This window comes from Pyxicephalus adspersus, chromosome 4 (genome assembly GCF_032062135.1).
Source record: "Pyxicephalus adspersus chromosome 4, UCB_Pads_2.0, whole genome shotgun sequence".
NCBI classification, from domain to species: Eukaryota; Metazoa; Chordata; class Amphibia; order Anura; family Pyxicephalidae; genus Pyxicephalus; species Pyxicephalus adspersus.
Window position 1 is genome coordinate 59,760,499 of NC_092861.1, and position 21,967 is coordinate 59,782,465.

Here is a 21,967-nt window from a genome sequence, read left to right on the forward strand (position 1 = left end):
GGGGCTGTGCTCCGATATACATATCTGATATACGGGGCTGTGCTCCGATATACATATCCGATACACGGGGCTGTGCTCCGATACACATATCCTATATACGGGGCTGTGCTCCTAGATACATATCTGATATACAGGGCTGTGCTCCTAGATACATATCTGATATACAGGGCTGTGCTCCTATATACATTTCTGACATACAGGGCCAATGTACCCAGGTCTTCATTAGATGATCATCTCAATGTGTAGAAATCTAGAAATAATCTCTTTTTACCTTCTATTCCACATGTAAGCAATGCATCCTGATTTGATGTGGTTACAATGGGAACTTTGTATTGTATGATGGTACTATTGTATCTATGTCCTATGTAGCACATCTGCCCCCAATGTTACCCCATGGAAGGTAACATATCGGCATATAAACATGGCGGCTGTCATTGCTGGCTTGTTTTTACAGGTAAATGCTCCAGGTCAGTCATCTGGATTTGATGGGTGTGATCATACAGAATGTATTGAGTGTTAGGACAAATATCCATGCTGGTATATTCTTATTCCTGGTTGGAGGCTTGGCATGCAGTGAGGTCTTTATGGAGTGTGAACCTCTAAAAAGAAGTCTTCCATGGCTGCTCCCATGGTCCTGGCTTTACAGGCAAATCAAGAATTTTAAGCAGGCCCTGGTATACCCCTAACATCTGGTCACATTGTGAGAAGTAGTTACAGTCGGTAATATATACAGCAATGACCCAACTATAAATTCTGCCTAATATCCAGTCTTCCCCTTTAGCTGCTGTATCAGGGCCAGTTTCCCTGATCTTTTATTATCATACTGGGAAATGCATATTTTATGAAGGATAGGGAGTCTTTAGGGCTTCCTATAACATCTGTGAATGTGAGGAGGAGCAGGGTGGCATAGGTCTGATTGGTATGTCTTGTGTGTAATTTATTTGTTGTGACAATAAACATACATAATGTACATACCGGGTCAGTCAGGGGTATGTATGCCGGGAGAATAATCCACTTTTAACCCCAGTAATTAATCTCTCTGGATCGCTAGGTTAATATTCATTGTGGCCAGTTGCTTCTCGGACATGATTCATCACCTAATTTCCACACATCACTTCTGTCCTCCTATTGTTGGAACAGATAACATTTAACACTAAGGAAAGACTGTATACACAAACTTCAGCTTTCATGTGTAAAGCAAGCTTTGTGCAGATTTGTTTTAGCCTGGAGAGGAACCTTACGCTGCAGTTTGGGGTGTATATTTGATCGGATTAGCTGGCTGTCATTCATTCCTACTGGCAGCCTTCAATATTACCTGGTGGTTGTTTAAAGTGACAGGACACACATTTGTGTTTAACATCCTTGTGCTTGCTGTACACACTGCCCTTTTACAGGTTAAAGCCTTTGTGTCGCCAACCTAAATCTGATAGTTATACAATCCTAGTGACTGGTTACGGGCAGCACGGTGGCTCGGGTTAGGGCTCCAGCCTTTGCAGCGCAAAGTTCCTGGGTTCGAATCCCACCCAGGACACTATTTGCATGGAGTTTGCAGGTTCTCCCCGTGTCTGCGTGGGTTACCTCTGGGTACTCCGGTTTCCTCCCACATCCCAAAAACATGCAGTTAAGTTAATTGGCTTCCCCCTAAAAAATTGACCTTTGACTACATTAACCACATTTGACTATAGTAGGGACATTAGATTGTGAGCTCCTTTGAGGGACAGTTAGTGACACGACTATGAAGTTTGTACAGCACTGCGTAATATGATGGCGCTATATAAATACTGTATAGTAATATTAATACATTATGTATATTTTTGTCACATCATTATTTCAGCACAGTTAGTAATCCATATTTTTTTTTTATTTTCCAAAGTGGAAGAATTAATTTTGGGGATTCATTCTGCAGAGGCATGAGTCAGCCTATTGATAAGAGTTTTCACAGATGACTTGTGGCCATATTTACCCACTATTCTACAACCAGGGTTCCCCAAGAGGTTGCTAGGGGTTCCTTAAGCGACTTGTGCCTCTCGGGTCAGATTAAGTGACTCCAATTATCTTTTTCGTTATCTGTAACCGTGACATTCTTCTTACTTGTCAGCAATGTAAGAGGCATTCCACCCACTGATCATCACACTCACAGCAGGGGTTTCCTAAGGATATGAGTTATTTAAAGAGCCCCCCCCCTACACACACACACACACATGAAAGGCAGAGAAACACTGATTATCCAAAATGTTAAAACTGACTGCTTAATAATATGTAGATCCCTCTCATGCCACTAAGACAGCTCTGACCTATCTGGGTGTGGACTACAAAAGGCCTCTTAAGGTGTTGTGTAGTATTTGGCACAAAGACATTTGCATATCCTTTACATTATACTAATTTGCTTTTAGTTATAGCTCATCCTGCTGCAATCTCTTTCCTAGGTAAACATTGCCTTTATCTGGCCATCCCCATGATCCTAAAGAAAATGTGTTTCTTCAGAGCAGAACGCCTTCATTGGTGTATGGTGCATTTCCTGACACATTTGTGCCCATTGTTGGTGCTTTGGTGGCAGACGGGACTGGTCTGCAGTAGGGCAGCCAGCTAGCTTTGATGCACTTCACCTTAGAAACCACAGAACACCTTCCGTGTGTTTTGCAGTGAAGGTGGTGTTTTGTTGTCCTATGAATAAGTGTTGTCATTCTGAGACAAAAAAGTGTGATACTGGGAAAACCTGAATACAATAAAATTAATAAATCTGCCTCTAAAATTATTTAAAAAAAATAAATTTCTGGTAGATCATTTTATGCATTTAAAGGTTTTAAGCAATAAATATTTTTCTGAGTGTTTAATATTACATTTGCATACTGAAAGTAGGAAAAGCAGAATGTATGCCCTCCTTAAATATGCTCAAAAAAACCTTTGCTCCTTGATCCTATGATTGCCTGACATGTAACCACATTCCTTAGTTTGGTCATGTGAGCTCTGATTCAGAAGGATTAGAGTTCAGATTGGCCAATTCAAGGTATTTCACAGGATTTTTGTTTTAAGGCAGAAGGATAAGTGACGTTACACTTCTCCTTTAAGAGTACATTATTTGGGTTTAGCCCTGTCTTTTTTTTTTTTTCTCCTTTTTTAACTTTAGTATTCTTGAGATAACCTGTGGTTATATCCTGTTACTTGTATGGGGAAAGGTTTAGGCTGTTTGTGTTTTGGCAGTAGATTCATTGTTTTTTTATCAGCATGCAGTATTTGTTGTGTCAGCAGTTGCAGTTCCTCAGTATTTTCCATGTAAAACCATTTCCTTTGGATTCAGCACTTTCTTGCATTTCCGTGCCTCTTCCTTCCTGGTGTGAAATATCCAGGAGCAGTGAGGAGTGTACTGCCGATCTGTGAAAAGAGTTTCTTAGGTCTTTTTTTTACCTTTCTGCTTTGAAAATGTTCTGTTAGCTTATTACTATAGAGAAAAGGGAAGCTCTCCTAGTTCTTCTAGCAGTCGGTGTTTTCCAGCATTTGGAGCCAAATACCTAGAAAATATCAGTGCAGTGGGACTGAGCTTTTCACATCTGGTAGGAGCGTCACAAGCTGGGAGAGGTTTGGTGCCTCTCTCTACAGGGATGTGTGGAGGAATGTGTGTGTGTGTGTGTATTACATTTATGTTCTCACTGCTTCCTGGTGTGGTTCTTTTTCCCTATATACACCATAAAAGCAGTTTAATGTTTTTCCGTAAACTTGCATTTTTTTCTATGTATACAAAAAGTAAAATACTGCTATTCATGTTCAGACAATTTCATTGCTTGCTAATACATTGGTATTACCTCAGATCGGTCTTCGTCAGGATGGGAAGGGAGAACTGAAGCCAATCCACAATGATCGGGGGACTCTTTATATATAATCACAAGGGAGAGGTCCTGATCTCCCGGGTTTACAGAGATGACATTGGGTAAGTAGAACGGTTTGTTTAACTAAAGACTTTGCTCCTATTTTCATTGTTACCACCAAATAGGGTAATTTTGGCAATATTTTCAGTAGGAATCCCAAGAACAAATAGTGCTGTTCCAAAAATCTGCTTAGACGCTCCTCTCTCCTCTCCCTTCTGTTATCCAGCATTTCCCTCTTTCTGTAATCACTGTCTGTTTTGTTATCCCCCTTACATATGTCAGGAGTTGCTAGCATTTCTTGTGTGGACTCCTCATGGATCAGCTGGATACCCTAAGCCATAATATTTATTTATTTATTTGGGGGGGGGGATATATGGCCACTTTATTTGTAATAGTCAGTGGAAGTACCCTAAAAATGTCAGACACTCATAATTTGTCATCTATTGGCATTAATTGTTTTCTCTTTCTTGATGTCGGTCTGTACATAGCCCTGGAGAAATAGTATTGGACACATCGGCAAAAATAAACATGCTTCTTTAGAAAGAACCCTTGCAGGTATAGATAGGAAAAACTAAAAAGATTCCAGCATTTCTGGTGTGTTAGATTATTTTATTTCAACTGCCAAATGCTCCTCCTTCCCCAGCCCGCCACAACTTTCTCTTCTGATAAGTGGTATCTCAACAAAGCCTCAGGGAATGAAAAAAGCAGAATATTCTCTGAAGCTGCTCTCCAATGCAGATCCTGAGGCTGTGTTATATAGAGCCCAAATAAGAAGGGGCAGCATAGCTAGAAATTGGGAGGTGCTCTGTGTAAAAACTTCCTCGCTCTGTCAGTTTAAATATCCCGTGGCTATGTTCTAGAGCAGCTGTCATTCCAGAGCCCAGAAAATAAAAGTATCATTTTTCCAATGTTTTTTTTTTTTTTGCCTGCTGCTTTTAAACAAAGTAACTATAATAAAGAAACAATAGAAATTTAAAAGTAAAGCTTTCTTCCATAAACACTTCTATTGCCTGTAGTGACAGTTTTTTAAGGTTAGATTCCCCAATTTTAATACACAAGTATCTAATTGAAATTGGTGAAAATAATACATGGAAATGTTTATCAACTGTATGAAATGCAATGTCAAAATGGATTGCTTTCCGTGAAAAATAAATGTACCTAAAATGTTCCCCCCAGCTCCTTTTAGCGGAGTGTACCACACTGCTGTTTTTGGGTGATTACAGAAAAGTTGGGTAACAATACAGACGCCACCAGTTGCCTACAACTTCTCACCCAGTTTTAGAAAAAATCTGGGAGAATATTGTTACATAATCAGGTTGTAGTGCAGAGCTTTACAAATGGTTTGGTCATTATTGTTAACAAGTATTTCTTACTAGATATTTACTCTTTATTTGTAAGATGACTGCAAAATAAAATAATATCTTCCCATCCCAACTGTTCTCCAGTGCTTGCTTACATTGGCTATATTAGTTTTCATTTAGCAGCACAGGCAAAATCCAACTAATCGGTTCTGTAAAACAGAGGTCCCTCTCATATATGGCGCATTTAAAAAAAAAAAATGATGTAATTTTCACAAGCCTTTTAATTACAGATGAAATTACTCCTGTCAATGCAGCTGATTCTACAGATAATTCTGAAATGTACTTGCTGTTTTTTTTTTTTTTTTTACATGCATGTCCATTCTGTGGATGTTGATCTTTCTGTTGCATGTGCCTATTGCTATGTGCTCGTTTTATCATCCCTTCTGTCAAAGGCTGTCTTTCAAAAAAGCACATGCTGCCACTCTTTTCTGGTATTCGCCATAATGCGGCTTTGGCGTTTATCATAAGGATGTCTGCTCATATGTAGTGTTCTCCTACCTGGGTCTTTTGTGGGTGTTATATTATTTTAGTATTTTATTTCTAATCCTTTCTTTCATTGCTGTCACTGTCCTTTTCCTTGCTGGTGCCATCTTTTTCCATCTCATCACCTCATTGGCTGCTGTAGCAATAGGTAAGATCAGTCTTTCTGCTGCAAGTCCTTTAGTGCCACGCCTTTGCCTGGATGCTTGTGCCCGATGTGCAAAATCCCTAATGTCTTCAACTTTGCTTACATCAGTTGCCTTGTTCTTTCTAACACCATTAAACAAGATAACCTACTGAGTGCTGATGATGATTGCTGTATTTTATACTAATTTGTTTGGAGTTTACTCATCTCTGCTAGAGATCCAGGCAGCTACACTTTAAAATCAATGAAATCATGAAAGCTATTCATTTGAAAAGTTGCAATTGAAATTACAAAGAAAAGTTTAGTGTTTGGTGCCTGGTCTCTAATTTGTGTCCCTGGTAGGTAAAGTATTTAATGTTAATGTAATGATTTAGAAATAGGTGCAAAGTTTTTGCAGTGCAGACATGTTTTATAGAACTATAAAATCTCTAACATATTTTTAAATTGGTTGCTTCTTGCTGTGATTGACACCTCAGAAGGTTAACATTAACAGAATTTATATATTTTCATCACCATATCTAATATTTTTCTTTTTACTCTACAGTGTATTTCATTATTTCCAGGTATATACTAACTACTCTGCATTAAAAGTAGAACTCTGGCCAAAATGTTTTCTTTAAAAAAAAATGCATACAATCTTTGCATGAGTTACATTTCATGGGCTTTCCCCATTGACTGCAACACTGATCCTCCTGTCCCAAAGATAGAAAGTGAGGGAAATCCTCTTAATGGACATACATATAGTAGAATAGAAACATTACTAAGGATTTAACCCCAAAAAATTTTTGGGGTTAAATTGGAGTTTTTATTTTGCCTGGCGTTTCACTTGATTTCTTAATACCTAGGCTATTGCTAAATTGTTTAACAGAGTTTCTGAGGTTTTGATTATTTCAACCATACACAGAAGATGGATAAATATGCTCCCTTCATGTTTATTGCTCTATTAGAATATATTTCAGAAGAACTGGCACATTGAAGTTTCTGATAAACAGGAAAACCTGACTAAACCTATATGGAAGAATTTGATCGATTATTGGGATCAAGACACAGACAGTCTTAAGATTATCCGCCCTTTCCAGACTTGTGTAAAAAAGAAAAAAAGGCTTACTTCTGTAAGGTACCTGTTACAAGATCTTTGGCAGATTTGGTATTTTAAGATACCATTGGCCTGATTGGATGTTCAGTTGTAGCTGGACTTTTGGTAAAATCCAGCACTTGTTGGTGTGCATCCTAATACAGAAAATGATGATGTCCATAGTGACACAGACATTCTGCTGGGTATTTGGCTTTCATTTAAAGCTGCTAAAATATCAAGCAGATAAATATTACAGTTTTTGGAAAAAGTTAAGTGTCAGTAACTTCTGAAATCATTCAGACATCACTGGCAGTTGCAATTGACCTCAGGTTTCTCCCTGTCTGGCATGCAATCGACCTACTTTAACCAGGTTTTGTATTCCTATGGACGTATATAGGAATGCAAACCCCACTTGAGGCAAACAAGTTATCCTGCATGCTCTTTCCAGGTCAGTAACTTGCACAATGACGTCTGTTTTTAAGTTTCAGTCATGGAAACTTCACCTTTTAAAAACTCAGTTTTTAAGTCTGTAATCTGGATTCCTATATTTCCATCCTGGCCGATTCCCCTGGAGACAGGAAACAAGAGCTTCTCCATACAATATAGAAAGCTCAAAATTACATTCCAATTATCATCTTGTATGGGCGTATTGGCTGCCTTGCTTTTTGGACTGTTCTAGGCCTGTAGGCATGTTTGTCAGGATTTTAACATGCAGTTCAGAAAGGTTTGTAATTATGTACTATGCTTACCTTTTATGCAGAAGGAATGCAGTGGATGCTTTCCGTGTCAATGTCATCCATGCCCGGCAGCAGGTACGCTCTCCCGTCACCAACATTGCTCGAACCAGTTTCTTTCATGTGAAGCGTTCCAACATCTGGCTGGCAGCTGTCACCAAACAAAATGTCAACGCCGCCATGGTGTTTGAGTTCCTTTATAAGATGTGTGATGTCATGACTGCGTACTTTGGAAAGATCAGTGAGGAAAACATCAAGAACAACTTTGTGCTGATCTATGAACTGCTTGATGGTAAGACAGCTTGATGTGTTGGGTTTGTTCTACCAATACCTAATTTGTTTTGTTTGTGTTTTTTTTTTATCATTGTTGTGTATGTTTTCTAAGTCAAATGGTATTTAGAAGTGCTAGCTAGACCTATGAACTGGTCCTTTATAGTTTGAAGTCAGATATCTTTAGTAAGGTTTTTTTCTGCTTTGTTTTACAGAAATCCTGGACTTTGGTTACCCTCAGAATTCTGAAACTGGAGCACTGAAAACCTTTATCACTCAACAAGGGATTAAAAGTCAGGTAATGCAACGTTTTCTTTTGTTTTTAGTAGTTTGTTTAGAGTTTTTACTATGTTTCAGAGTTTGCACGTGGCAATAAGATATTTTATTATAATTAGAATGAAATATTTAATACAAGTGGAAGGAAAAAGTGCTTTACAAAAAGAACATATTTTTATTCTGATGGTTACCTGAAATGCTTTGGTTTGACTATATTTAAAGAATCATTAACCCAAGAAAAAAATCCCTATCCCCCATTTAATGGATATCAAGACAGATATGTTTAATCCTGTCTTACGGTGAAAACCAATTCTCTCTTCATAAATACAGTGCATGAGTTTGTGTAACTACTTAAACAAATGACATGTTACTGAAAGGATTACCAAGTAAAAAATAAAGGAGTAAAACCCATGTGTCCAGTATGCTTGCTCTTCAGTTGTATTTTAAATTGTAGTTTTTTTCCCTCTTCCTAAACTCTAGTTGAAGCAATGCAATCCACTTCCCTGCAGAACAGCCTATGGCACATTGGGTAGATCAGTTTTGTTTTAGGTGGAACAGAAAATTGCTATTATATTGGACTGCCAAAAAAAAAAAAAAACAAAGTTTGAAAGGGAAGAAGTGCCAATGCATATAATCATACTCTTTGCAAGTTTGCTGATTTTGTACCTCTGAAGTTCTTTTACATTTTTTATGTTTTTACATTTATCTTTTTTATATTGGGCTTTTTTATTCATTCCTTTCAGCAGGAGCCTTTTGATACCAATATACATGGAAATGTTAAAGGATAAGTAAGCTTGCCTTAAGAGCTAATACTTTGTTTCTGACAGTTCCTGGCTCACAAATGATCTTTTCTTTTCAAAGGCATTGTGTGTGAATTGCCTAATATTCATGTTTACCGTTGTTATTGCTCAATTGTGAAATGTGGTGTTCTTTTGTCCAGGGATACTAACTGCCTAAAAGTACCACAGATCCCAATCCATAACGCTAACTGTACTTCTCGTTTTTTGTTTTTATTCCTGTTTCCTGACCTGCTTGTCCACTCTTCCCACGTTTTGTACCCGTGTTGCTTCTCCTCTGCTTCGTGTGGCTGGACATGTAGCATCAGGTAGGAGTGAGTGGAATGGAGTGGTGCTTCCTCGGTTGGCCCTCTTCTGCACTTTTCTACTATATAGGCTTTAACATTTAATATTTGTACATAATCTTTTCCTAAGGTGGAATTCAAATTCAACATTCACCTTTGACTAAAGTATACTTTCTGGCATTCCAACAGTTTTTTTTTACTTTGAATATTCATGTTTATTTCCTATAGAAAGCATCTTGCAGACATTACCTCAGACTCCACCACAGACATTCATTACATTAGTTTGTTTAGTTTTTGCTGGTGTATGGTGTGCCTAAAAGGAAGAATGGTATATGTTGGAAAGCGACATAAAGCACTCGTCTTTCAGGCACTTTAGTAAAGAGGTTATAACCGGAGACAAGTACTGATGTGACAGGTCACATTGATATTCTACATTGTTCGGTTCTTGTTAGACCAAGGAAGAACAGTCACAGATCACCAGCCAGGTGACAGGCCAGATTGGTTGGAGACGTGAAGGAATCAAGTATCGTCGAAATGAGTTGTTCCTGGATGTCCTGGAAAGTGTTAACTTGCTAATGTCACCCCAAGGTAAGCAGTGTGAACAATATATGTATAAAAATTGTACAATATATGTTAAAATTGCTAATCTGTATCCCTTACTTACTCGCATTTTTTCTCTCTCTTTCAGGACAAGTTCTTAGTGCTCATGTATCTGGCCGTGTGGTTATGAAGAGCTACTTGAGTGGTATGCCAGAGTGCAAATTTGGAATGAATGACAAAATCGTAATTGAGAAACAAGGCAAAGGAACTGCCGATGAGACAGGCAAAACGTAAGTGAAAATACATATTAACAGATCTTCTTTAAAAATTCAGATAGTGCTTCCTGAATTCTCTTTGTTTATTCCTTCTGTTTTTTTTTTGTTTTTTTGTTTTTTTTTTGTTTAACAGAGGGAAGCAATCAATCGCTATTGATGACTGTACATTCCATCAGTGTGTCCGCCTTAGCAAGTTTGATTCTGAGCGTAGCATCAGTTTCATTCCCCCGGATGGAGAATTTGAGCTCATGCGGTAAAGTTTACTGTGCTATATCTTCCTTACCAATGGATATTGTTTGGGGTCTTACAATGTAACTGTATAATTAAGACTGAACTCTTGTCGGGAAAGGCAAAATATTTCTGAGATGCTATATAGGGGCAGAAAAAAAACTCAATGGTTTTTTGTCCGCTTGATTTTTTTGTTTTTTTGCCCTCTGTTGAAGCTTGCAATCTGGCCACATCCAACTGCAATGCTCCCATGTCTGTTAATTACCATCCTTGTCAAGGACAGTCCTGAGCAATTCCCACTAAGTCAGTGCATCCTTAGTAAATCATTTATAATATAGTCCAGTCCTGAACTCCCTTTGGTAAATGCATTAAATGAGACTTTCAGTGTCTGAGTAGATCTTCCCCCAAGTGCCAAAGAAGTGGCATTTTCCCAAAATTGTTAGGCCAAAAAATTACAATTTATTAAATTGGGCACGATTCTAAAAAAAAAATAACCTATAGAGGTTTTATATTATTTTAGAAAATTTCTTATGGTTAAATTAGAGAACTATGTTGTTTATTAAAAAGGGACTGGTGTAATACTACATTCATCACAGGCCATTTTGTGTGTCTTTGCCTGATTACAGATTTCTTGTTCATATTACTGTGCTTCAATATCCAGCTTTTCTTAAATGTCTCTGCACTGAATAGAGTTGTCCCTTTTTTATAGTTGCTTTTTACAGATTTTAAGTTTAATCTCCAGTTTTTGTTTTCACCATATTGGAAACCTTATACTTCGTAGAACAACTACAAAGTGTAATTCTAGTATAGGTATTATTTTTGCTGGGAATATTAGCAGAATATAAATTGTATGTTTTTCACTAGATACCGAACTACAAAGGACATCATCCTTCCGTTCCGTGTCATTCCACTTGTGCGTGAGGTGGGGCGTACCAAGCTGGAGGTGAAGGTTGTCATAAAATCCAACTTTAAGCCATCTCTTTTGGCCCAGAAAATTGAGGTGAAAATTATGATGGTTTCTGCCTACAACGTTGTTTATATTGCACAGAGGTTTGCATTCCAATGCCTTTGTTTATGCCTTTGGATATTAAATTGTTCTAGGTTCGAATTCCTACACCACTCAACACAAGTGGAGTACAAGTCATTTGTATGAAGGGGAAAGCCAAGTACAAAGCCAGTGAAAATGCCATTGTCTGGAAGTAAGTCTTTTTTTTTCCCTTAGTAGAACAAAACCATTTTCATGCAGATCTCTGCTCATCATAATTGTATTACCTGTAGGCCCAATTGCTCTTTTACCTTTTTTCAGTCTTAATAGTGATGCTTATACTTTGTTTAGTCATTTACAGTGGAAACTTTTAAAATTAAATACTTATTTTAGTGCACAGAGTTGTTGTGTTCTTTTCCTCCAGAGATAAGGAACAAAAAAAACATGCTTACAGATAATAAAATCATTGAGCCCAGTGTTACATTTACAGTTCTCCAGGAAGTTGGTTGTTTTTCTAATTATGTAACTTCTAAAAGCAGATCATTCACAGATGAAAGGTAAATAGATATATCTTTTCAGTTTTAGCCACTTGTATGGACATAAATACTTGACATAAAATTTAAATTATTTTTAGGTTGTAACACTACAATCTGCAAAATACTTATTCTTGCCACTGCATTACCATTTACCAAAATCCTTGCAGTGTAATGTCCCTCTAAACAGGATTATTTCTTATTAACATGTTTCACTTTCACTTATTTTTCCTTTTTTCCAGAATAAAACGTATGGCTGGAATGAAGGAATCCCAGATCAGTGCGGAGATTGAGCTTTTGCCAACCAATGATAAGAAGAAGTGGGCCCGCCCTCCTATTTCCATGAACTTTGAGGTGAGTATAAATCATTTTCGGTAACCATTGTTTTGGTGTTTTTTCTTATAGACTGGCTAAAGCCTGAAAGTTCATTGCAGCAATTAATTAGGGGCAGTATGTATTACAGTTACTATAGCCAACTTTCGGACTTTGAGGGAACAGTAAATTGCTCCACAGTAAATGACTCAATAAAAAAGTTAAAAGGGGAAAAAACACTTCAACATTGTGCTTATTACTGGTAAAAGGAACAGAAATACAGGAACTTCCACTTCTAACCTTGTTCTAGTGGTAGTTCAGGGCTCCAGGCAGGTCAAAGTTAATCTGGCAGAGAAGGGACTGAGTGATGGGAAGGAGGGGGTGGGGGAGCTAGCCCTTTCTTTGCATACTTAAATCCTAGCATTACTAAAGATTTATGTTGAGGAAAAAAACATTTACACACCTTTAAAAGTTCTGCAGTAGCTGTTCCACATTTGTTTTCTGATAATAAATCATTGTGAATAACAATTGTAATATCAAACATAAGTGTTGGGTTCTGTTTTCTTAACTGGTTTGAGCTATAACTGGAGCTACAGGAAATATATACCTTTTTTAATACGTAACATATTTTTATAGTTGCAACTTCAAGTGGGCAAATCTTTGCTTAAAAATCCACTAAAAAAGGAATGTTGTATAAACTAAACTATAATTTGTTGTCTTTAGGTCCCATTTGCTCCGTCCGGACTGAAAGTTCGATACCTGAAAGTGTTTGAGCCTAAGCTGAATTACAGCGATCATGATGTGATAAAATGGGTTCGTTACATTGGCCGTAGTGGGATCTATGAAACTCGTTGTTAATGCATCAGAAAAAGAGAGGAAGGAGCAGTGTTCATTACTAATCCTGCCCCGTTCACACTACAACTCAGTTGGGGTAACATGGAACCCAAGTCAAACAAGATGCAGGAGGCATTTTGCATTCGCTCTGTGGGTGGATATTGCTCCTTTCCTTTCTTGCTTCTTCCGCCCGACCATAACAGCCATTTGGCTTCATAAATCCCATTCAGCGTGGAGGCTCTGTACACTGATTCAGCATTGGAAAGGTTAACAAGTTGCAGGGGTCTCCTGGTCACCTTGCTGCTGTGCATTTTTAAATATCTTCTGCGCCTGCAGCTACTCTTGGCCTTGTATCACCACCACCATCTGTGATTATTGCTGGTTGATAGAATTTCTGAATAGTGTAGTACTTCCTGCACGCTTCCATCATATCCCTCTTCTAGATAGCAGCGTCATGTTTACAGTGTCTTTTTTGTCATTTTTGTTTGTCATTCGAGCTTTTAACACTGTCACAGACCAGTCTAAGAGGAGAAAGATAACCGTGTTGGAGCCCTGGTATCAGGACATGGCATGAACAACTGCATTTTTGTCCTTTTCAGACTGGAGAGGTGGTCATAGTTATTTAGGTAGGGAGGAAGTTTGCTACAAGTTCTCTGTGACCAAATTAGGGGGCTCACTGCAGTTAGGCCATTTCACAGATCCTTTACCAGTGAGGAAGAGCAGATCAAACATAGAAATACCACATGTAGCATTCATTAACATGGAGTGCAAAGAATCCAACATATCACTGCCGGAGACCAGTCACCTGACATGGAAGCAGCATGGAAGGGATCTCCCACTGATGTGACTTGTGTGGCTCTGTGACTTCTCTCTTGTCCCCGTACTCCTTGTGCTGTGATTTGCTCTGTTTTTCTTTGTGATGGTCAAATTATAAACCCAATAAACCGTGTAGAAAAACTTACAACCCTGAGTTTTTTACTTTAATTTAAAGTCAAGTGGTATGTACGTCTTTCATAATAAAAAAAAAAAAAAAAAAAAAAAAAAAAAAACTGTATTTCTTTAGTATGATGCTATTTCTTTTAATGTTTGTTTTTTTTTTCCCCCTTTAAATCATCCTAAAGAACAGTACTACGCTGTTTGATCTGCTATACAATCTGGAAGAAAATCAGCCTCCCTCATTCCCCATAGCTAAAGAAAAATCTTGAAAATTTTAGTTTGCCAAGCTGGTCCTGGCTTCAGTACTTATCAGTAATTTTGCCAGGCAAAATTTATCTGGATTCGGGTTTCAGATCAGGGAGATGACAGGCAACAACACAATCAGCTACAGTCTCCCTCATATTTGTCACTGCTGCCTATATTTTTCTTGATGTAGTAATCTTGCTTTTCTTACCTTACCTATACCTTCTAAGGCTGCATTTACATGAGGTATCAGCAGAACAGCTAGCCAGTGGCAGCACTGCTCCTTAGAATTCTTTTTCTTGAGCGGCAAACACTTATCCACTGAATGTATAAGAGCTCTTGTCACTTGGAATAAGGATGGTTAGTGGTGCAAAGCTGCTAGTAGTTGACCAATTGGCAGGTGCCTGTGTAAATGCAGCATAATAAAAACGAGTATCTTTTTATCCACAGTTTTACTGGGATCTGGAGCTATGCTTGCAAGTGTTACCTTTTAAAATTGAAGGTTTTTGTATGCCTGCACTTGGCTGTCAATGCCTATCTGGCAGGTCCAAGAAACTGCATTTCATCTATACACTTGGTTTAGTGTGGTTTAAGGTCACATGTTGAGCTTCTCCACCCTAGAAACATCTGAATTTTCTTTATCACACTCTATAGTGTGGTCTGTATAAATTTGAATGATAACTCTACATTACCATTATGGTATCTGGGCCATATTCCACTTGATAAATAAGTGAGTTGTGCTGAAACAATAAAAAAAAAGCTATAGACCATACCAAAATCACTGTTATGTGATCAGTCACCCTGTGAGTATGCAGGACTGCCATTGTTGAGCGTTCCTGAGGTTGCCTCATGCCTTGTTGCCATACTGATCCTATGTCCTAAGTATTTTGAGGCACTGTCCTTAAACAAAAATGCAAACAACGAGTTTTGACTGCTTACTTCTTCAAGGTCAGACTCAGTAATAAACACTGATAAATGATATTGTTAAATTGCTGGCAGTAGCGTGTCTTTTTATTTGATATATGTACAGCTAGTAAATCTAAATTTTATACGGCCGCATTTATAGTTCTTCTGTATGGCTCTGTTGAGTGTAAAAAGAATAGCTCTTAACGCTATAGAACAAATGCCAGTTCTTAAAGACCCAACATCTGAAGATTTGACAGTGGACGGTACTGGACTGCTCACTGCTGTCCTATTTATTCTATTTTGGGCTGCCACAGGTGGATACTACATGCAGTGTTTCACAGGCATGAGGAAGCAGTAACTACACAGCACACTGCCAGTCTAAACATATATGTTGGTGCTATATAAATACAAGTTATTAATTTTTTTTCTTGCAGCATCCAATAGTAGTTTACCATGCAACTATTTGCAAAAATTGCATAATTAAATGTCTGTTAGAAAAGTGCATTGCAAATAAATGCCTGCCTGCACAAGTGTTTACTGCCTGTGGATGATCCAAAACAGCTTTTGGAAACTACCTGGTGCTCAGGAACAGGTAATGGCACTGCTTTTACCCATTTGCCTAAACCACACAAGTAGCTGTTCATTCAGATAGACATGGTACAAACAACTACCATGCTCCTATTGGTCAGAGTCTAAATATATGACCAGAGAGTTTTATATTGGAATTGGATTTACTAAACCTGTTATAACATTCCTGATGTTATTACCTTATATATTGTCCTCAAGCTCAAAATGTGGCTGTCACCTATAGCCACAAAGAGCACTGAATTTTAAGTGTCGGAAGCAGAATCTGTAATGGGTGTTTTTAGGCATTTCCAAACAAAAATCAGCCCCAGACCATAACATGGTGGTACCACCTGGGCTTTATAATTTGGGACATGTCAAACCCTAATAAAACACAACGTCTTTGAAATGGTTGTCTTTAGGTGGTAGTATTTTTTATACAAGCTGTATGGTTTAGTAGGGTTAATTATCTCACTAAGAGATCCATGCTTTGGAAACAAGTCTCGGGAAATCTCCTACATCCCCAATATTCTAAGTGAGGCGCAGTGGTGAGATGACATCATTCTCACAGCTTTACTTCACTGTGAGCTGCTCCAAAGTATTTTGAGCAGAGTTGAGAAGAAAAGTGCTTCTTATATTCCTTGCTAGTGCCTGCGGCAACGTAGCTTCAGTCTATCACACAGGATCATAGTGGGAGCAAAGAATGCGCTGTGCATGCTTTAAATCTTGTGTGTGTCCCAGAAGCCCACAAGTTGAATGCACCTATATAAATAATTTCTCTGTAGCATATAACCATAGAAACAGCCTTCTGTGTTACTATAGGCTTTCTAAATATTTTTCCTGTATTGTAAAATCTGTGTAACCTTTGCAAGTTGTTCTCATTGAAATAAGAGCCAATCCAGACATGCTGAACCTTAATTTTTTTTAAATCCAGGTTTAGTAAAATAAACCATATTACTGTTGTATATAAAAATGCTTTAACAATTCTGATTGTATTAAGCACCATTCAAGTTGATTGCATAGTTTAGTTTATCTTTCCATTTGCAGTTGATCTCGCAATAGATAAATGGGCTGCAGCTTCTATATCTTCTCTTTATAATTCCAGGATAATTATGGTCCCAGGGATCTGTATATAGAGCTGACATTTTTTAGTATGGTCTACTGTAATTAGAACTGTACAGAAATACGGGTATGCAGACTCCAATAGATTCCCCCAATTAGGAGGCTAAAATATTATTATTAATAAAAAGTATATAGCACCAACATATTACAGAGCACTGTACATTAAATAGGGGTTAGATGAGGTTATATACAGTAACACATTAACTGGATTTGATTACATTTCTTTCATTTTGGTGCAATGTTATAATCCAGAGAATGTACAATTTTGTTTCTTTTACTACAACTTTGCAGTGTGAGGATCTGCTTCTATAAATTGAAAATCTGAAAGCTATTGGAAATGCCATGGATGATGATCTGTACTCTTGTCCATAAATTGTGCCGCATTTATGGTGTGCAGGTATTTATAGTGCCTTTGTGAATGCTGATCAGCAGTGACATCTTCATCAAGGGGCTTTTCAAAATATGTGTATTTTGTGCTGACAATGAGCTTATTACCATGTGAATGTTTTTTTTATATTTTAATAAACATTGCATGCAAATAACACTGACTTGAATTTGAACCAATCAAAGTGCAGCTACTGAGTTGTCAATTGCAATGCATTACTATTTGCATACTAAAGGTAAATTATTTGCATGTCATTGACCATCTCTAGAGTAGAACACATTAGGTGGGTCTAGTTGCAGGCCTTGCTTCATTATTGACCATGTGTCATGACCACTGACAGCCTGAAAGACCCGGATTGAGGACAGAGCTCAGATCATTGAAGAGGAGATGCCATGTTTCTATACTCCATACAGTTCTAGTACAGTGTGCTCATTGGAGAGCCAGTCATACATGTGAGATGTCAGTATATGAGTATTACCTGTACCTGAACAATGTAGAACCCTAACATGCTTGGCTGTCCTCCTACTTTCTGGATAAAAATGTTATTTTATTCTTCGTCCACACGGACTGTTTCCTCAGCGTTTAACCTAAGTGTTTAAATGCCAATGTTTGACAATCCCATTTATTCCCACAAGCCAATCAACACCAGTGCGTTTTCTTGGGTGGTTTCTACTATTCTAGCTCTTTCTTTGTCTTTATAAATGCTTAAAAACACATTTATAGGCGTGTTTAGTATATACTTGGCCTAATGTGGATTTAAGGTTTCGCCCCATGTCCTGCCTGGTAATGAGAGAACAAAAAAAAATGAGGGAAGCATTGTCATCAGTCAAGGAGGACATACATGTTGTACTTTTCCACAGTTTTATGAAAAAAATTTTTGTTGCATTTTTTTTTTGAAGGGAAGTCTGGGAAGATCTTTGACTGGGATCTTTTGGCTGGAGTTGGGCTCAAAGCCATTAGTAGCTAACTTCCTTGATGTATCTGTAAAGCACAGCCCCCTGACAAAGGGTCGCAAATAATTTTCAGAAAGCTGTGGGAGACTGTGGACATGCAGCCTGAAATTGTCACAAATTGAAACTATTAAACAGGAGAAGAAAAGATCAAAGCCTGCATTCCTGCTAAGTTGTAGTCTAGGGAGAGGCTTTAGGAGATTGAAGGTAGATGTTACTGGGAACTGCTGGAAATCTATCACAGTCCGTTTACAAATCAGTCATTTTATTTATTTATTTTTTGCCCCCTTCTGGCAGCAAGATCACACTATAAAAACATTAAAAGGGATAGATAGCACAAATATTGAAATGGTGTGATAACAATAAATCAATCCATTTCATTACTGGAAGCCAGACTAAAGAATATTTCTCTCCTAAGTAAAAAAAAAAACAACACGAACTGCTGTCCATAGGGGTCTGAGGGCCGCACAAAAAACAGCAGGTTGGGCACCAAGGCATCAAGCAATATCATGTAGTGAAGGGACCAACATATAATAAAAGTTTCACATCCTGGACGGTTTAGTATCTGCTATGTCATTGTCAGAATAGTTTGAACATGGTAACTCATTACACACTGTGTTTCTACAACACCTTGTTGCAAAATTCTATCCTGCACCAAGTTGATTAAAACTGCAATAAATCAACACATTTTAATCAATTAAAAAATAACTCCAGTTTTATAGAAAACATAAATAACATGGAGGCTGTCTTTGGGTTCAGTGCTCCCAAGCAAGATCATAGATTAGAACTTTTCTCTTACTTCCCTGATCTCTAAATTTGTATCTGGTCAGGGAGTCAAAAACTGTTGAAGTCACAAAACAACTACTCAGAAAGCAGGCCTGTGTAAATCTCAGGACTGGGTGAACAAACTCTAGTACATACTACATATGTTTATTCAATCAAAGTATTAGGCTTTCCACCTCCTTGATGATGATTGTACACCACACTGACACAATTGGCATCAACACAAATACCATACATTGATATGTTCTACTGCAGTGAAACATTTGAATTTTACCCTTAGGAGTATTATTAATATAGTAGAATAGAATGGGTTGCTTTTTGTATGTAACTCAACTCCCTTTCCCAAGGGCACAACTTGGTTGCTATTTCTTGTACCTGATGACTGTACTTGTACAAGTTTTTGTGGTCAGTGGTATCCATATATTCTGAATAACTTGGGGTGAGCCAATGATTAGCACAATTCCAGTCAGCATCAGTACAATTTCACTTACGTTGAATTTCCTCACAACTAATGTGGCTCAGTAGTGTGTAGGGCCACGTGTACCTGTATTCCCTCCATTTACATTTTCTGGATATGCTTATGACGAGGCTGAAGTTGTGCCAGAGGGAATCTTTTTCTTGACTGAGATCAGGGCATGACTGAGATCAGGGCATCACTGAGCGCTTCGACAATCTGTGGTGCTGTTTAGAGGCGTTGAATTTATGATACCTAATGTCCTAAGGGGTCTCTATTCAATTCGGGTCTGGGGTATATGGGGGCCAGTCAATGACATTGATGTCTACACACTGTCCAAGAGGTACTCCGGCCCCATTGCTGTACTGTAAGATCTGATATTAATCAGCTTGTACATGGAAATCTGTGCGCTCCTACAAGGATATACATCCCAGATCATCACTGACCACTGCCAAGCAAGGTGATTTTAGAAGTGGAGATTGGGGAAGTTGACTTTTGATATGAGCATTTTGCCACAATCTTGTTTAGCCTAAAACGCCAGAAAATCTTTGGAATTTTAGGTGGTATTTGATGTTTTTTCTACTTCATCAAAACGATAGTAAGCGGAGCATACAAAAGTGGTAACAATCACATTTTTTCACAATAGAAATATCAGGTTTTTCATGTCTTTTTCTTTGATTTGTTATCACTTCCAGTTCTGGTGACAGTTGTCACTGAAAGAAAGTAAGGAGAAATCCCAATGTTGACAGTTGCCATTGCTACAAAAGTTGGTCAAAAGTCTTCCAATGATAACAGATTCCAGTGACCGCTCTCAAAATGAAGCTTTTGTAAACATTGGCAAGATCCCCTCTAATTTGTGTCCCTCAAACAGAAATTAAAAGTAATTGGGCTTTATTTATTTAAATTAATAATTAAATTAATTAATTTAAACCTTTCCAAGACCGTAGAAGATTGACTTTCACGGGAGAACCTGGGTGATCCACCAAACCTGGAATGGATCTTGTTTAGTATTGAAAACGTTTGCCAGCAAATAGTTTAAAGAAATCAATTCCAGGTTTGCTGAATCACCCAGGTTCTCTCATGATAGTCTATCTTCTCCAGTCTTGGAGAGTTTTATTAAATCAGGTCCACTACATATGTAGACAGCAATACACCACAGAAATAGGCTGTAATGCTTCTCCAAAATGGACTAGTATTTCTTTTTCTTATATTTCATATACAGTAACATACTGGTTGTGGCGCAAGTGCTACCACTCTCCTGCTTGATGGTAAACGTCAGGAAAGAGGGTGTTACTTCTCACATATGGTTAAAAAGGTTATATTGGAATAGAAAACAAAGAAAGAGCTGTTCATCTTTCCACGTGTCCACTAACAAAATACACATGCTCCAAAACACACATGCTTTGCACATCCTCTCCTAAGGTCTTTCCCTTTTCTGTTTCTCACTCTACTATGCAAGTCTGTTATGTTTTCAGATCTGATTTTACTTTTATCTGAATTTCCTTCCAGTACTGTTTTCAACATATTCCCTACCCACATTAGGGTCTTTGTATGTTTGATCTCCACACATATTTTCTCCACACTTTTCTCCCAGTATATGATCTGATCTGCAATGCTTTAGGAGTGTGCAGTGAATATCATTAGACCCCAGTATAACTGAGGCTGCTTCTATACATACAGGATGGGCCAGAGTGTAATCAATGGGCTCTTTGGCATAGTTGTTTACGTTTCTCTGCTTTTTCTTAGTATGGAAATGTGGAACCATCCGAAGGCTGTAGTTCCACCAAAGGTCAGTAAACTGCTTTCATTTTGTCCCTGCAAACTAAATCAAGTTTTGAATTGTGCTAACAGTCCAGTAAATGTTTTACTGTTTTGTATCTTGGGGATCTGATGCTAATAAAAATTAAAATGAATGGGCCTGTAAGTATGCATAATGTTACATTTTTTGGGATTATGTTTTAACCACAGGTTAATGATGTGAAGTGCACTTTTCCCTCAAAGAACAACAGATGGAAAAGATATACAATAAATCCACTGGGATACAAATGGGATCACCTAAATCTGACATACAAGTGAGTTTATAGACAAGAATTTAGATTGCTATATTTGTTGATGCACATTTGTTGTATAAAAAAATGTACAGATTCATACATTACAGAATAAACTAGCAAACTACAAAACTAGGTACAGGAGGGATGATTGTCTAAAAATCTGTGATGTAAAAGAAAATATATCTGTAGCCAAGTTTGTTTATTTGAGTCCCTGGTAATAGCCAACTAAAATCATCTTGTATCCAATGGCAGAAAAGTCAAAGCCATTTAGTTTGATATTTTATTTACTTTAAAACTTGCCTGTACAATTTGAGTATCCATACACATTATAATCTCTCTCAGACAGCAGTAGATAAGGCAAGGTGTGATTTCTAAAGGAAAATGACTCAAAAATGTAGAAAAATTTAAAAAGCACAAAACCGCAACCGCAACCGCACAAAAAGTATTTTCTAAAAGAGACAATAGTTTTATAGTAACAATCTCTCCATTGTTTATAGAGTCTCTATTCCTTAATTGTTCATGGATACCCTGTTTCCCCGATTATAAGGCACTGTCTTATATTTTTTGAAATGCCAAAATAT

The 21,967-nt window shown here is 37.7% G+C and overlaps 2 protein-coding genes across 5 annotated transcripts in view; both read left to right on the forward strand.

Moving 5' to 3' along the window:
* The window catches only part of AP2M1 (adaptor related protein complex 2 subunit mu 1), a 16,058-nt gene extending 2,102 nt beyond the window's left edge, over positions 1-13,956 (forward strand). Inside the window, exons 2-11 of the mRNA XM_072408363.1 lie at positions 3,806-3,925; positions 7,685-7,950; positions 8,144-8,226; positions 9,738-9,873; positions 9,974-10,115; positions 10,234-10,353; positions 11,193-11,328; positions 11,430-11,527; positions 12,089-12,200; positions 12,882-13,956. Of these exons, the coding sequence (XP_072264464.1) occupies positions 3,852-3,925; positions 7,685-7,950; positions 8,144-8,226; positions 9,738-9,873; positions 9,974-10,115; positions 10,234-10,353; positions 11,193-11,328; positions 11,430-11,527; positions 12,089-12,200; positions 12,882-13,016 (1,302 nt within the window). The 5' untranslated portion in view covers positions 3,806-3,851 and the 3' untranslated portion in view covers positions 13,017-13,956. The remainder of the gene's footprint in view (positions 1-3,805; positions 3,926-7,684; positions 7,951-8,143; positions 8,227-9,737; positions 9,874-9,973; positions 10,116-10,233; positions 10,354-11,192; positions 11,329-11,429; positions 11,528-12,088; positions 12,201-12,881) is intronic.
* Positions 13,957-14,077: 121 nt separating this feature from the next.
* Positions 14,078-21,967, forward strand: part of LOC140328614 (matrix metalloproteinase-23-like) — a 16,339-nt gene continuing 8,449 nt past the window's right edge. Inside the window, exons 1-3 of one of the 4 annotated variants that reach the window (XM_072408365.1) lie at positions 14,080-17,160; positions 21,082-21,124; positions 21,304-21,407. In XM_072408365.1, coding sequence (XP_072264466.1) covers positions 17,150-17,160; positions 21,082-21,124; positions 21,304-21,407 — 158 coding nt within the window. In that variant the 5' untranslated portion in view covers positions 14,080-17,149. Of the gene's footprint in view, positions 21,125-21,303; positions 21,408-21,967 lie in introns of all 4 variants that reach the window. The other 3 variants (XM_072408367.1, XM_072408364.1, XM_072408366.1) reach the window with 3 other exon arrangements.